Below are 16094 nucleotides of genomic sequence, written 5' to 3' on the forward strand. Positions count from 1 at the left end.
TCCATATAATTTCAATTTCAATTCTCATGTATTTTGTCTTTTTAACTCAGGTTTCTAGCACTGATAAAACTGACTTTTCTCTTCAGTTGTTATTTTTTAGTAATTAACGCCTAAGTCCCTCTTTTAATCTATTTCAATGAAGGTAAAAGAGGGAGGAGAGATATCACCATAAAACATGTCTTTTTGCTTACAGAAATCCATTTTATTATTGGTAGAGCTATTTGTTTACTTTTTGTTTCCCCCCAGTATCAGGGTTTGATCTCAAGGCCTCACACTTGCTAAATGGTGCTCTACCATTTGAGCCATACCTCTAATCCTTTTGTACTTTAGTTGCTTTTAGATAGGGTCATACATTTATACCCAGGACTGGCCACAGACCATGATCCTCCTATCTATGCTTTCTATGTAGCTGAGCTTACAGATGCTTTTCTGCTGAGATGGGGTGTCACTAACTTTCTGCCTTGGCTAGCCCCTAACTGTGATCCTCCCAATCACTGCCTCCCCTGTAGCTACTATCATGCTTGGCCAATATTTTATTTTATTTTTTTTGGTATTTTGTTTTGAGAATTCAAATTTTCCCAAACATTACCATATTCTTTAGCAATTTTATCTTTTATTTCCTAGTCTCTTTATCTGTATAGCTCACACGCACTGCATTTTATTTATCCTGCTGCCTAAAAATTTAAATATATAACATACATGTATATATATATTAATGTTTTATATACTATATTATATATTTACTATATGCATTAGATATATTTTCTATATTTACTATTTAATATACATGTATATTAAATTTATTTATTTAAAAAGCACATATTAAGCAAGCAAAAAGTAAAATAAAAAGGAAATTCAAGTGATCTTTTAAGAATAAATGAAAGAAAGTTAAGTTAAAGGTAACTGAAATCAGTAAGGGAAGCTCAAATTAAAATTGTTCCAAAGGCACAAGTTTTTGACTGTTGGCAAAGGAACACACTTAGAAGGAACTTTTATGTTGATGTTTGTATTTTTTTCCTTAAAGGAAACTGTGCCCACTTTCACAAAGGAGGCTGGTGGTACAATGCCTGTGCACATTCCAACCTCAATGGAGTGTGGTACAGAGGTGGTCACTACAGAAGCAAGTACCAGGACGGAATCTTCTGGGCTGAGTACAGAGGCGGGTCGTACTCCCTGCGAGCAGTGCGGATGATGGTGAAACCTATTGACTGAGGTGGCTCCGACCTAAGTGACACACAACTCCACTTCTCAGCTTCCAAAATGCAGGTGTCACATGTCTCTTACTTTGCAGTTTCTACAGATGTGATTTTAAAATGAATTTTACAAAGGCATCTATGAATATGGTTTCCTCTTCCTTCAGTGTACTGCAGAAGATTATTTGTATGCATATCCTAGTTGTTTTAAAATTTTTATTGACTGAATACAGGTAAAGTTTTCTAAAATGTAAATATTTGCCATAATATGAAACAAATCTTAGCTTTATTGTAAATCAAAATTGAAAACATGTTCTAGTTAACAATTATTTAAAAACTATGAAACTGCTCTAGCTTGCAATGAAAAAATAATTTTAAGACTTCAGCCAAGTAATGCATTTTATTTATAAAAATATAGACAGGAAATTAGAGAAATCTCTAGTTTTGCCCATAGAAAAATTCATTTTTCCACTGAATGAAATTTCAAATTGAACTTGTGCCTTTCACATGTAATGACTGAATCTGAACTATTGAGAATAATGATTTTCCCAAAAGAATTGTGACTCAAGAGTATTAAAATACATAGAAGAATGCATTCTAAAAACAAATTTGCAACTGACTTTTCATATATGCTGAACACCAAAATCTGAAATGCCTTTTAATGTAATTATAAAATCATTAAGATACTGCTATTGCAAAAATGTAAAATATTCAATGTGCCAATGTTTTATATACTTGAATTATAATTCTAGGTGTACTTATTAACATCTTTTTCCCTATAATTGTCTGCAGGCCGGGGAGGTACAGAGCTTGCCTAGCATGTGTGAGGTCCTGGGTTTGACCCCAGTACTGGAGCAAAAGTCTTATCTGTTCCTCAAGTCAGAAAGCTAGGACAGCTTTACAAGTTTAAGTGCATACTTACAGGTGGCACTGAAACAACTGCATGAAATTGCTAAGAATGTTTTCTTAATATTGAGGATTCAATAGCTTCAGAGTAGAACCCACAAACAAACAGGGGCTTGACTGGTCCAAACTGCTCACTCCACCTCAGAGTATGTGGAAGCAGTGCTTAGCCTCATGCTGCCTTTAACTCATCTTTGCCATCCATCCCTTTATTAGGGTCTTGTGAAACAACTGTTTCTCTGGAAACATACTCACTGCGTAGAGCTTACCTTTCCTTAATTAAAATTTGAAAGTTAAAAGTTTTAAAGAAATCTCTCAAGATTTTTGCTCAAGCAAACAGAAAATCCAACCAGAACTAAAGTGTGTGAGGCAAATTATCCACAGGAATGGTTTAACCGGAAGATAACTATGAACAACTTAAGTTCATCAACTAGATCAACGGTTTTCATCTGCCACAGCTCAAAATAAAACCTGTGGTGAAAGTTATAGCCTTATTATTATTCTTTTCTTCACCTATTATCATCTTAAACTAGTTTTGATGTCTCTCTTACCCCTTCTCCCAGACCCCACTCCCAATTTTAAAAAAATCTGCTGTTAAGATTCCTAGGAAGAACTGGGCATTTAATAGTTATAAATCTTAACTGAATGAAGTTTAGCATGGCATCCCATTTACTGACAGATCTTCAAGCATTTGACTTAAACATCCAAAACACAATCAAAGACAATTCTAATAGAATTTTCAGAGAATATTATTAAAACTAGAATAAGATGTAACTCAATATACAGATTTAAAGAGTGGGCTGAATGTTAAATTCCCTTACTCATTGGACCCATTCTACTCTTCACAGAGCTGATGCCGACCCGCTCCACAGTTCTCACAAAGCTTACTGCCATGCTTTCTGCAATATCAGAGACACCTTGCGTAGACTAAGTGACCAATGAATGTGCTAAAATAAACAATATCCAGGTTTCGGGAATGAGTTTACACTGATCCGCCATCTTCACTTGAAAACCTAATAAAGTTATGTCAACTGTGATAGCAGATAGTTACTATTTTTTTTTTGGTGGGACTGAGGTTTGAACTCAGAGCTTTGTGTTTGTCAAGCAGGCACTCTACCACTTGAGCCACACTTCCAATCCATTTTGCTCTGGTTATTTTGGAGATGGGAGTCTCAAGAATTATTTGTTCGGGCTGGCCTTGAACCTCAAGCCTCCTGATCTCAGCTTCAAGAAAGGCTAGTATGATTACAGGCGTGAGACACCAATGCTCAGAACAGGTAGTAAACGTTTAAAAATGAAAAATAAAGGCAACAACAATCTGAAGTGGGAACTTCAGTCTAGGGAGTATTGAGAGAATAGGTCAGGCCACTTGTGTTGTAGGTAAGGACTAACCACTAGCTACTTTGCATGTTACCTAGGAATAAAGATGGAGTTGCCTTACTTACACTGATTTCATATAACCTTGCCTTCAAGCTAGTTTATAGGTGGATTTTTCAGTTATTATTAATAAATGCAATGAAGGTTATCCTATGAAAGATTTAGATTCTACTCTATACTCAGTGAAAGACCATTAATGTTCTAGAATACTTGGTTTGCCTAAAGTAGATTTTTTTGTGGCAGTATTGGGGTTTGAACTCAGAGCTTTAGCTTGTTAGGCAGATGCTGTACCACCTAAGACAGACACACACACACACACACACACACACACACACACACACACACACTTTTTTTTTTTTTTTAGTTATTTTTCAGATAGGGTGTCACACTTTGCCAGGGGCTGGTCTTGGACCACAATCCTCCTACCTATGCCTCTCTCATCTAGATATGATTATAGATGTTTATTACCATGCCTGGCTTATTTGTTGAGATGGGAGTCTAACTTTTTGTGTTGGCTGACCTCAAATTGTAACCTTCCCAATTTTCTTCTCCTAAGTAGCTGAGATTACAAATGTGAGTCAGATTTCTAAAACTTGAGAAAATTGCCTTGCAATTTTGTAGATAATTACAAATAAACATTATCAGACTCCAACCATGATAGTATGGTCCAGAATTTCAATTTAATGTACACTTAACTCTGAGCCACTCCTTTTAGCACTGTTACTTCTTAGAACTCCTAGTAATAACACAGCAAGTCTGTAAAAGCTTCTGTAATCATGAACATGCTTTAAATTACTTAGTAATCTGTATTAACTGTATGACTTATATAGTTATTTACATCAGTCTTAATAGTAAGCTAAAGATTATTTCCATACCCTAACAGTTTTCAGCCTTATTTTGCACCTGTGAAGATAAACAAGTGAAAACAATAGTGATTCCACTTACAAAGCCAGGCGTCCCTTTGCAATTTTATGAGGTTAACTGCTACCAACTTGCAATTCTATAGAAAGATTGATGAATAAACCAAAATTTATCTAGCCAGACTCCCAACATTTTAATGTCTTCCTTAATGCTTTCCTTAAAATATGAAGTAATCATAACACATATCTTTCTAGCAAGTCAACTTAACCTCCTTGCATCAATTTCCTCACTTGAATATATAAATAATAATTATCACCCACTTTATAAGATGTGTTAGACAATATATATAATATATATATACTGTGTACTACACAGTATCAGGCACATATGGTTAAATGCTGATTGTTATTAAAATTATTGTTTTTCTGTTAAGGCATACTCAAAAAAATTATAATAAACAAATTATAGAAGTATTGGCAAATAGAAACATCAACAAAGCTGCTGAAATTGGAGGAATCTGATTCTGCTTATGATAAGCGTCATATCTATACAGCTGCTACTTTTTAAGGTATAAGCTCTTAAAGAAAAAAGAACTGAACCAGTGAAATTAACACAACTTCATCCTCAACTCATCTGTATCATCCTGAACTCTTTTACACCACAAGTCTTTGGTCTAAAGTAATCTTCAGGAAATATATCAAAAAAGAACATTAGAGAAATTTTAAGTATATAAATAATAGTGAGGTAATGGAAAATGGAAATGTAATTTTAGTCAAAGAAAAAGCTAGGGCTAGCTGCCATTTGATCTGAGCTCATCCTCAGGATCCAAGAGAAAATGAAGGCATTCTATTGCTATTTTACAGTACAATATGTACAATTCATAATCAAAACAACAGGGTCAAGTAATCCACAGTGTATACTACCTACTAAACTAAAAAAAACAAAAACGGAATAAACCTCTTAAAAACATTAGCAACCAGTGACATTTTCTCACCAATAGGCATTTTAAGATCACCATCAAGAGTATTTGATATATTTATTTAACCAAGTAAAATTCTATCAAAGTGAAAGGAAAATATTAAGAAGACTAGGACTTGGCTGAATTATCTGTGACTGAGAACAATCATTTTCAAAAATACATAGCAATATAGGTTAGTAATTTCTAAAGCCAATATAAAACAATATAAACTGTAATCTGAGAAATCAGTATTCACCAAGTCAACCAGTATGTGCAAAATCTATTGAAAAACAAAAATGAATCAAAGTCTAAAGATTCCTGCTAAATTTAGGTATGCCTTAGAAACCTTCATTGGGGATGCAAAGAGTTGACCTATGCTGTAAATATGCCATACTAATACATTTATTTATTTAAATGGAAATTAAAACAAAGTTGAAGGAACAAATGGGAGGAAAAAAAGGAAGATGAACCAACAAGTATACATTAAATACTTATTTACATGCTATAAAACTTTGAACAAAGGCAAATAAGGGCTTATACTCTTGTTGGGGCAAGATCAGTGAAAATATCATTACAGAAATAAAACTTTTTTTTTTTTTTTAAATAACCGGGGCCAGGGGTTGGGGGGAGGATTATAAAAGAACTTTTCTCTTTAAAAACAAAAGAAGCCCTCCATGAAAACCTGATTTTTTGTTTTGTTTCGGTGGTATCAGAGTTTGAACTCAGGGTCTCATGCTTGCTAGGCAGGTGCTCTACCACTTGAGACAGACCCCAGCCCTTTTTTGTTTTAGTTATTTTTTAGGAAGGGTTTCACTTTTTTGCCCTAGGGCTGGCTTTAATTCTCCCAATCTCTGCCTCCCAATCAGCTGGAATTATAGCTGTGAGCCACTGTACTATGCCTGAAGACCTGATGTTTAAACGGAAAATTAAAGTGGGGAGAAGAGAGGGGCCGACTTTATAAGACATCAAAACAGTGTACCCGAATCCTACACAATAGTTTTACAAAAACTTTTCTGTAACTCTGCTGGTTCTTAAATGGAAGTAATATACAGAACTGTAATAATTTACTCATTTTCATAGTTTTAAAAATATGCCTTCTTTCCCAGACAGCATTCTAACCTGGTTGAGCCACTACATCTTTCTGTTACATGAATAAAGTAGAAATGAAATTTAGAAAACAAATTTATCATGCTTCATATAACTTACTTTTTTTTTTTTTGCAGCACTAGGATTTGAACTCAGGGCCTCACTATTGCTAGGCAGATGCTCTTATTGCTTGAGCCATTCCACCAGTACTAAACTACTTTTGTATAATGTCCTAGTTTTCTCTCTACAGCAAAGCAAGACTTCTCATGCTGAAGTTTTCAACAAACCTCTTAAGACTGTGGTCCAGTGACAAGAACAAATGATTGCTGTTAATGATTTTCAGATTTAAAGCAATAATCCTCATAAAAAATTTTTTTCCTCGAGATTTGCCAAACTATTCCTCTTTAGACAAATTACATCCTAGTTCTAAGAATTTTTCACTATACTGTCCAAGCTAATTTTTACCTTGAATGCAAACCAACAGAAAAGACAATTTTTCAAGAGATAACGAGTGGAGAGCCAAGAAAACATTTTCTACTTCTTATAATTTAATCCACATTGAATTACAGATACATTTGGCAATACAGAAATGAGAGTTTTATCATACAAACCCCTGCACCTTTTATAAGCTTCACAAAGAATGGTTGGCTTTGGTTATTACTTTTAGCAGGGAAAACACTATTAGTTTGGAGTTCATCTCACACAATAAGAAAGAGATGGTTAGCAATTACCTGTCCTCTATGTGTTACAGATTCTTTCGGCTGATACATTCTTAGAGAACCTCTAGAGACATAATTTACATAGACGGACAGCACTATGTAAATTCTGTACACCTGAAGAATAGTTAAACGAAGCTACCAATTTGTGTAATGAATATTTCAATTACCTTCAGGGCAAGTTCGAATACACAGCATCATATTAAGGCTTAGGTTGTTAGCAACTTGCTAGGATTATTTTAATATTAATAGGAGAGGATTTTTTTTTTTTTTTGTGGTACTAGGGTTTGATCTCAGGATCACACGCTTGCTAGGCAGGCGCTCTACCACTTGAGCCACTCTGCCAGTTGGGGAAAGGATTGTGAAATCAGCACAACTTAAAAAAAAAAAGTCCAAATTAATTTTAAATGAGAACAAAATATGAGAAAGTCAGTAAATTAGTGTGACATGTTCATTCTTCAACACACTTCAGTACTAAAGATCAGGAATGAAGAAAAATGAAACATCTGTCTATGATGTAAATCAAATAGCCAGTAAGTTGTACAAGAGATTTGCTTTCTTAAGAAAAGCAAGAATGTTTTGATGGACTGAATTATATTTACTCTGGAGATCTGCTTCAAATAAAATGGTCACTACATTAAAAGGCCAATTTTCATGCAGGAAACAGTCATAGTAACTTATATGACAAATGTTTACTTTTTCAAGTATGCTAAATGTTTATGCCAAATGGTCTAGATACTCTTTACATAAAAGTATGGGAACAAGTTACATGAAGACTATCAATATATAAAACCACGCAGATATTAAAGTATATGTTCTCCATTTTATCATCTTATGTTTTCTACCATTTTCCCTTTTATTTTTTAATTCTACAATAACCCTCAGAAATATGTATCTAATTTTATTAGAGAATATAAAAAGCTGAGAAGGAGGACAAGAAATGCAGTGAACCCTAGATTTTGTAGTTTAGTTATGTTAAATTTCATAGAGACAGGACAAAGTCTGCTTTATTCCATGAAACATACTGAGCAACGAGCATAGTGCTAAACAAATATAAGTTGCCATCGGAGGTACCAAAAGAAAGTTTGGACTGTGTAAAGAGTTGACCCATGCAAATATGCCACACAAATACATTTACCGTATTTAAACATAAACTAAAGCAAATAGTTACTAGAACAAGAAAAGCCAGAATGAGATCATTTAATTAGACAAACCAACACATATCTATTAAATGCTTACTTTTGTGATGTATGAAAGTACATAGTGCTAATCTGATATGATCATTGGTAGACTAAGCAAGAGGATCAGGTTTGGAGGAAGGGGGAAAGATGAACATGTTGGTGCATATGCTGAATTGGGGTCACCTTAATCAATGTTTTAGTATCTAAGGCCCCCAGAATTAAGTAGACAGGATACAATATATACATCCAGGATACAAGCAATATATGGAAAAAACCTGAATGAGACCACTCCACTAAGATTATAATATAAAAGAGGTAGACTGACACTTTTATAAGAATACATTTAAGAGAAAGGCAGAGGAAGAGCAATCAATAAAACAAAAGCCAGAAGTGTAGAAAGTAAATTAAGAGAGCTGGGTACTGCTTGTGGAGAATTCCAAGGAGGAGTTATCCAACATGTCAATAACAAAATCAAGATGAGGTCTGAGAACTATGAAATTTTGGAAAAATTTCTACTGAGTGAAAGGAGGTAAACAGTGTGCTGAGCAAAAGAAATCAAGAGTAAGGCACCAAGTAAAACACATGGGATAGTGAAAAATAAGATTCTAAGTCATGAGAACATGCAAAAAGAAAGGGAGCTAAGGTGGACTCATTAGAAACCAAACTGAAGAGAAAGAAAACACAAGGGTTTTAATATTTTCTCCAAATTAACACCTGCACCTCAATGTTTGCCTCAGGTACCAGGACTGGGAGAGAAGAGGTATGGTCTCTACTGGAAAGCCTTTCCAGATTCTTCTGAACCACTATGAAAGTGGTTTCTTCTCATTCCTGCTTTCTGTATGTGCATGAGTGTGCATGAATATACAAGAGGTACATGCACACATACAGAGCTGTATGTTCATACCACGTCTTTGCTATGGAACAATATAAAACAAAGACCCATGAACTGGAATGAAAAGAAATTTTAATCTTTTCTAGAAGATAAATTACGAAAATTTAGTGAGGAAACATGATTTAATGAGGGGAAAAAGCAAATACAAAATGAGTAAGTTTTAGAATGAGAGTTTAGCTGGTGTGATTGAATCAGGCTAGGTCAAGACTCTGAATTGCAGACCTGTCACTTGCTAGGTCTTTGGAATATAAGCCAGGTTTGTACCTTTCTGGACATGGGTTTTTCTCAAAAGTGAAATAAGTGAATGAAAAGACATTAATATGGCCCCATTCAGCCTTCAAAAGACCATGATTCTGATTCTACGCATGCTATTTCTAGGTAAACAGAACAAGGTACAAAGAAGGCAACTCAATGACTTGAAAACTACTCAGTACAATATAGACATTTTGCAACTAAGGATCACCAATTCTGAGTCTAACGTTCTCTATGCTATAAAAAGCTTATGTTCTTGTGGATTAAGAACATGTAACTTTCAAAACTCATCTATTCTAACTTATTCCAAAATTACATTTTCAAATATGGGCTCAGCCAAGGCTATAGTAAAAAATGGAATACATACTGTACAGCCATTAACTATACTATGCTTAGTTACTCAACATGTCCCCATTCCTATGGTGCCCCCACAATATTCTATGGTGCCCCCACAATATTCTAATGAGTTCAACTTTTCTTTGGGAACTAATGTTGGTACTCTACAGCAAGGGAAGTATCCATGCTCCCTGGTCCTTTTTCTTCCAGTCAGTGTTATGTAACGATTTCAAAGTTACCACTGTAGAGTCGCCTAAACAGCAGACTTTTCACATTACTCTCAGAAATAGCTCTCTTGAAATCTAACTATGGATAGTTGTAAAAAAAAGACAGAAATGGGGAGAAAAGCATGGATATTAGAAAGAAACAAATGTTCATCATTTAATTACTTACTACATGGGATCAAATTAACTTATTTTAATGCATGTTAGTTATATATAAATCCTAACAAATCCTAAATACCTAACAAAAGAAATTATTCATATTTTGTGGAAATAATCTATGTTATTGATTAAATAGTTCTTAGAATGGGTAAATACTGTAAAATACACATAAGGACATAAATTAGACATGTGATGCATAAAATACAGAAGAGTCCAGCACTCAGCTAAATTTTCAGTTAAATAACTTATGTCACCCATGCAAACACCACCACCAATATTCATTGAGACTATTCTTCAAAATTCGCACTAAAATATGTACCAACTATAAAAGAACTTTAATTAATGTCTTCACAGTTAATGTATTAAACTTCATTACAGACTACTGGTTCTTTTGTTAAAAAGTATTAACTAAAATAGCTAAAAGATATCATTTTACCATATGGCCCACTGCTAATGATACATAATAGTCTATGAAAAATCTCAAGGGCTTATTTAATATAAAAATACACTCCAGGCAATAAGGTAACTACCTCTTTAGTCAATTTTTTCAGTTTAGCAATCTTGTAGTAATGAAAAAATACACACTTTAAAACTCTGAGTTTCATATAAATTACCAATTAAGAAGAGCAACAATCGAGAATAGTGAACAGTGACATAACTTACCTAAATAGGGAATGCAAGGTGTCATTTTTAAGCTACTTATATAGTCTCTCAATCTTTTGTAGTTATCTTCTTTACTCATTACATACTCTAATTTTTCAAAGGTAGTTTTGTCTTTTCGACTTAATAACTAAAAAAAAAAAAAAAGCCTAAGTTATATACAACTCCCATCTTACTGCAGCAAAGATGTGAACTGATGTTGTATTTACTATAAATTGGATTCTAATTTCAAAGTTATACCTTCCTTAATTATATTTTGGTAATAAATAAAACAAAGTCAGACATGTCTTTATATATAATTACTTATATTAATTATACAATATGAATTAATTATATAATTATTTATTATATAATTATATATTTGTTATACATTTATTATATTAGTATACAACATGGAAGAGATTGCCCAAACAATGTACGCACATATGAATAAATGAAAAAAAACCTCAAATTATTTATAAAGTAGCTGGTTCTACACAAGTTAACTAGTAAATTACAGCACATTATTTCTCATCTTTACTATTTTTGTTGATCATTTTCCTAGGCATGTGCTATACCATTTGACCTATGCCTGTAGCCCTTTCTTGAATATTTTCCTAATTTAAAATAATCATATATTCACATTCAGCTCAAATGCCCAAATACTGTATTTGACCGCCTCCTCAAAGATAACTCTTACATAATCATTAAGAAATCTTAAATTGTGTGAAGTAAGTAACAATTTCCTTAACAAATCTACCAGTGGCTAGTCCAATAATAACTGTTAAAACCTGCAATTCCTTACTTTTAAGACTTCTGACATTCTCCCCTTGATCAGTGCTTTATCACATACAGCGTAACTAACATGCTGTTTTAAGAAGCTTAAGGCACCAATCTGTAGCCTACCTGTTTGAGATCAATGTAGATAATCAAAGGGCTACAAAGATAAGCAAGGTCAGTCATGCATAATGGTATTAACTGTAAATTTCAGGAAATGTTTCTGAATCACTTCAAAAGACTGGAAATATTCTTCTTTAAACATATAGTTACTACTTCATTGTTATGTATGTAGTAAGACTTCATTTCAGATTGAAATATTAAACACTTCCTCTATACAATTCTTACTAATTTTTCTACAGGGTTCACAGAAAAGTCTGAGTATTAATTTAGAAATAAGTAGACTGAGAGTCAAAGGTGATCACAGGGTTCACAAGCAGAGAAATATACTAATATTCTCAGTCATCTACTCACAAAGATGCATGTTCTTTTTTTTTTTTTTTTTTTCTTTTTTCAGAGTCTCAAAGTCTGTTTGTGGAGATGGAGTATTCTGCACCTAATCCACTGCTCTTTCCAGTATTACAAACAGTACAGTTGGGATACATTTTTCATAGACTTGCAAAAACAGTTATGGAATGGTTATGGTAGTGTTAGGGTAACAATAAATCTGTATTCTTTTCCCCCTAAATCGGTCATTCAAACACTGGAACAATATCAAGAGAAAGTAATTACTTAGAACTCTTAAGGGGAAAACATAAAATTGTGGAAAAGAACTATATGGCCTGATATATCTGTAAATAACACTTTGCAATTCTTATAATAAATCAATAACCAGACTAACAGGATCATTAAATTGGTTTATTTTTCAACTTTGTAACAAATATACATGTAGTACTTCCTACCTACATACCAATAACACACCTACCAAATACTCCTTCCTATCCAATTCCCTTGATTGTCTTTAAGAGGTAAGCAATAACCACTATCCTAGGTTTATCATTTTACTATTTTGAGTTTATAATTTCCTTAAGTCTTACTTCTTTTTTGACTAAAGAGTATTATATATTGTCAATAATCTTTGGTAGTTGCTTTCTTTTGGGTGGTGCCAAGGTACTAGCACATTCTGCTACTGAGTTATACACTAACCTAACAATTGCTTTGTTTACTTAACATTTGATATTAAGGTTTCAGCCATGAAATTTTAAGTAGCTACAGTTGACTCATTTTCATTGCTTCTGTGTACTTTCTTTCCACAAAATATCCTTATAGTGCTCATTTAAATTTTTTAAATTTATTTTTGTGTTAGAAGAGCTCCTTATATGTTCTGGATATAAAGTCTTCAGTTATAATTGTTGTACGTATCTTCTCTTCCTCTGACATCATTTCAGTTTTCTTTCAAGTATCTTTTGATGAACGGAAATTCTCACTTGAATATGGCAAAACTTATATCCATCGTTTTTTTCACTACTGGAGCTTTCAGCATCGTATCTTTTAAAACTCCCCTGCCTATGCCAAAAAAGAAAACTATTCATGTCCAGCAAGACATTCGCTTATGTTTTCCCCTAAAATCTTTGAAGTTCTGCATTTCACATCTAAGTCCTTAACTGAATCAACAATGATTTTTTTTAAATGATGCAGGTGCTCTAGTTCATCTTTTCTCCAAACTAATAACCTATTTTCCAGCTCCAATTAATAGATAGTCCCTCGTTTCTTCACCAATTTGTAATACTTATAAATTATCAGAGTTCTAAAGCAAGGATATATTTCTGGGTTCTATATTGTTTCACTGGTAGCTAAATCTAAACCTGCTTGAATCCAACACTGCCCAAATTACAGAACAATCTTGACATCTATTAGGGCAAGTGCCCACATCTTCACCCCCCATTTCCTTCCTTAAGAATGTCTTGGCAATCTCTTTCTTTGTTTTTGTTGCCTGTACTTTTGGGGATATATCCAAAAATAATTGTCTAGACCAGTATCAAGAAGCCTTCCTATTATGATGTTCTGCCTTGCCATAGTCCCAAAGCAATAGGGCCTATCAATTATTGACTGGAACCTCTAAAAGTGCAAGCCAAAATAAATCTTTCCTCCTTTAGCTGATTATTTCAGGTATTTTGTTACAGTATTAGAAAATTGCCTAACATACTACCTAACTGTCAATGATAGATGCTCTTTCCATATTATATAAAACAGTGTTGTCCTGCTTTCCTTCCCCCCTCCTTTTTTTTGTCTTACTGGGGATACATTGTGACATTCACCCTTCCATCATACTCCTTTATCCTCCCCTTCCCCCATTCTTAGAACAGTTTCAACAGGCCTCATTATTTTATTTTCATACACGAGTATAATTATTTCCACCATATTAATCCTCCTAACATCCTTTCCTTATATCCACCCTCCCTCAACACACACACACACACACACACACACACAGTTACCAACCCCTAGACAGGACCCGTTTTCCATTCTTGAAAAAGACATTTTTGTTTGCCTAAGATCCTGCCTTCCTTTCTATCCTTTTTATTTTTTCTTCAGAACATTTGTCACTGTATCATTTACTGAGTTGGTTTTTCTCTAGAAGAATGTCAGCTATGTAAGAATGGAATTGTATACCATTCACTACTATACATTAAGTACTTAGTATCTGACACAATTTGGAATATTTACCAAAAAAAGTACAAACACCAAAAGTTTACTTCAGATTAATGGAGCTGTTGTTAAGTAAAATATTCTTTTCCAGCAAATACATGAGGATTAACAAAAATACCTTCAAGGAAAATAAAAATTAGTTTGAAGGAAATGTATTAAATTTCTAAATGAAAATATAACTCAGAGTATTATACTTTTCCCTGAAACTTTAAAGATGGAATTAATATCTGTATATTTGTAATCATTTCTACTCCATGAAATTAAAATTTTAAGAAAAGAATAAGCCCATCATTATTGAAAGAAAAAAAAAAAAAAAAAGAACTTGTAGAGTTGGAAAATGTTCCATCTGGGTATTTCTATGATACAAATGAAAAGATCTCAAGCTCTTCCACACTAGTGTTGCCCTGACATGCAAATCTACCCAGTGTAGTCTCTTCAGACACTGGGAAAAGCAAAGGAGTACTTGGTTAATTAAAAATAGTACTATTTTAGTAACAAAAAATAAGTTCGTAAAGCCAATAATGTATTTAGCACAGAACCTTTAAAACACATTAATCCTTTGTTTAAAAAAAATGTAATAGACTCTAAGCTGGATATGGTGTTGCACACCTGTCATCCCAGCACTCAGGAGGCTGAGGCAAGAGGAATGTAAGTTCAAGTCCAGGCTAGGCTACACAGTAAGACTCTGTCTTAAAAATACAAAACACACACACACAAAGTAACAAATTTGAATGAATCTATTATTTTATTTGTGTAAAATCTAAACGAAAAATACCTAGAAAGATTGAATATACTCAAAGATGAAGATACAAACATTTGCAGATATTAAAATTCATACTCTAACCTTGTCACAGTAATAGAAGTATGATTAATGTAATATCAAAATATACAGCAACACTGCATAATTCCATGTTTGCCATCAAATTCTCCATTATGGCCTAAGGTTTAAGACTAACAACTAATGGAAGCTGAAATTAGTAAATCTTCTGAAAGATTTAGATCTTCCTCAAACTTACAAAAAGCATAATCTTTGCATGATTAAATGCAAGTTTTTTTGCATTCATACTTTCCTATGTGACTATGAAACACTAATTAATTGCCAAAGAACTTAATGATTCTCTAAAGAGCAGAAGCAAAGCACCAAACTGTAATCTACCTACAAGTTACCAGACAAAGTCAATGGAATGCTGCAAAAGAGAAAATGTAGGCTTCAAAGAACAAAGTGCAATGTAATTTAAAAATTTTCATCTATTACCATAACATTACTCTTACTAAGAATTACAAAAGAAATGTATCTTTACTTCCCACAGGAAGTCTAACCTTTCATTAACTAAGGAAGATTACTCACCGCCCATGTTTTGGTCAACCTGAAAATCGGTGCACTCTGCAAGCCAGAAACCACTGCCATAAGTGCATGAAGGTTATTGAGCTCATACAATTTCTGAAGATTTAAGAAAAAGGGGGAGAAGGACAAAGTTTTTTAAATGGACACAAGAAAAATACAGAATAATATACAATTTAGGAAAGTGGTAATGTTCTAGTGTTTATTACTCTCATTATTCAGATTTGTCTTTTAGAGTATCCACTGCATTAGTAAATTGTTTCTGGCCCACAACAGAACTTTCATATTCTACTCTGGCACTATCCCTAAGCTCTGGGACTAATCTACCTCTAACTGGGTAATATATTTAAAAAAGCCAAAGTTACAGCTTGGTATGATCATGTACTCTGGCCCTAGTAAGCAGTCTCCTTCTTTAAACTGAAATGTTACTAAGCCTCTGCTTTACCTTCCAAATTTCAAGAAAGTATCTACCCAGGATCCTGATCTGGTGTCCTATCACTCCAGAGCTAGGGTTCATTCCTACTGTCTATAGATTCCTCAGTTTCCTGC

At 33.5% G+C, this 16094-nt stretch overlaps 2 protein-coding genes across 6 annotated transcripts in view; one reads left to right on the forward strand and one right to left on the reverse strand.

The window, feature by feature from the left end:
* The window catches only part of Angptl1 (angiopoietin like 1), a 35605-nt gene extending 21251 nt beyond the window's left edge, over positions 1–14354 (forward strand). For both annotated transcript variants that reach the window (XM_020174747.2, XM_020174746.2), the window contains one exon: positions 1025–14354. In XM_020174747.2, the coding sequence (XP_020030336.1) occupies positions 1025–1212 (188 nt within the window). In that variant the 3' untranslated portion in view covers positions 1213–14354. The remainder of the gene's footprint in view (positions 1–1024) is intronic.
* Ralgps2 (Ral GEF with PH domain and SH3 binding motif 2) overlaps positions 1–16094 on the reverse strand; it is a 153280-nt gene that overhangs the window by 66732 nt on the left and 70454 nt on the right. For all 4 annotated transcript variants that reach the window (XM_074047353.1, XM_020174745.2, XM_020174742.2 and 1 more), the window contains exons 7-8: positions 15552–15644; positions 10802–10928 (exon numbers count right to left, since the gene is read on the reverse strand). In XM_074047353.1, coding sequence (XP_073903454.1) covers positions 10802–10928; positions 15552–15644 — 220 coding nt within the window. The remainder of the gene's footprint in view (positions 1–10801; positions 10929–15551; positions 15645–16094) is intronic.

Source organism: Castor canadensis, chromosome 11 (assembly GCF_047511655.1).
Source record: "Castor canadensis chromosome 11, mCasCan1.hap1v2, whole genome shotgun sequence".
Taxonomy (NCBI): domain Eukaryota; kingdom Metazoa; phylum Chordata; class Mammalia; order Rodentia; family Castoridae; genus Castor; species Castor canadensis.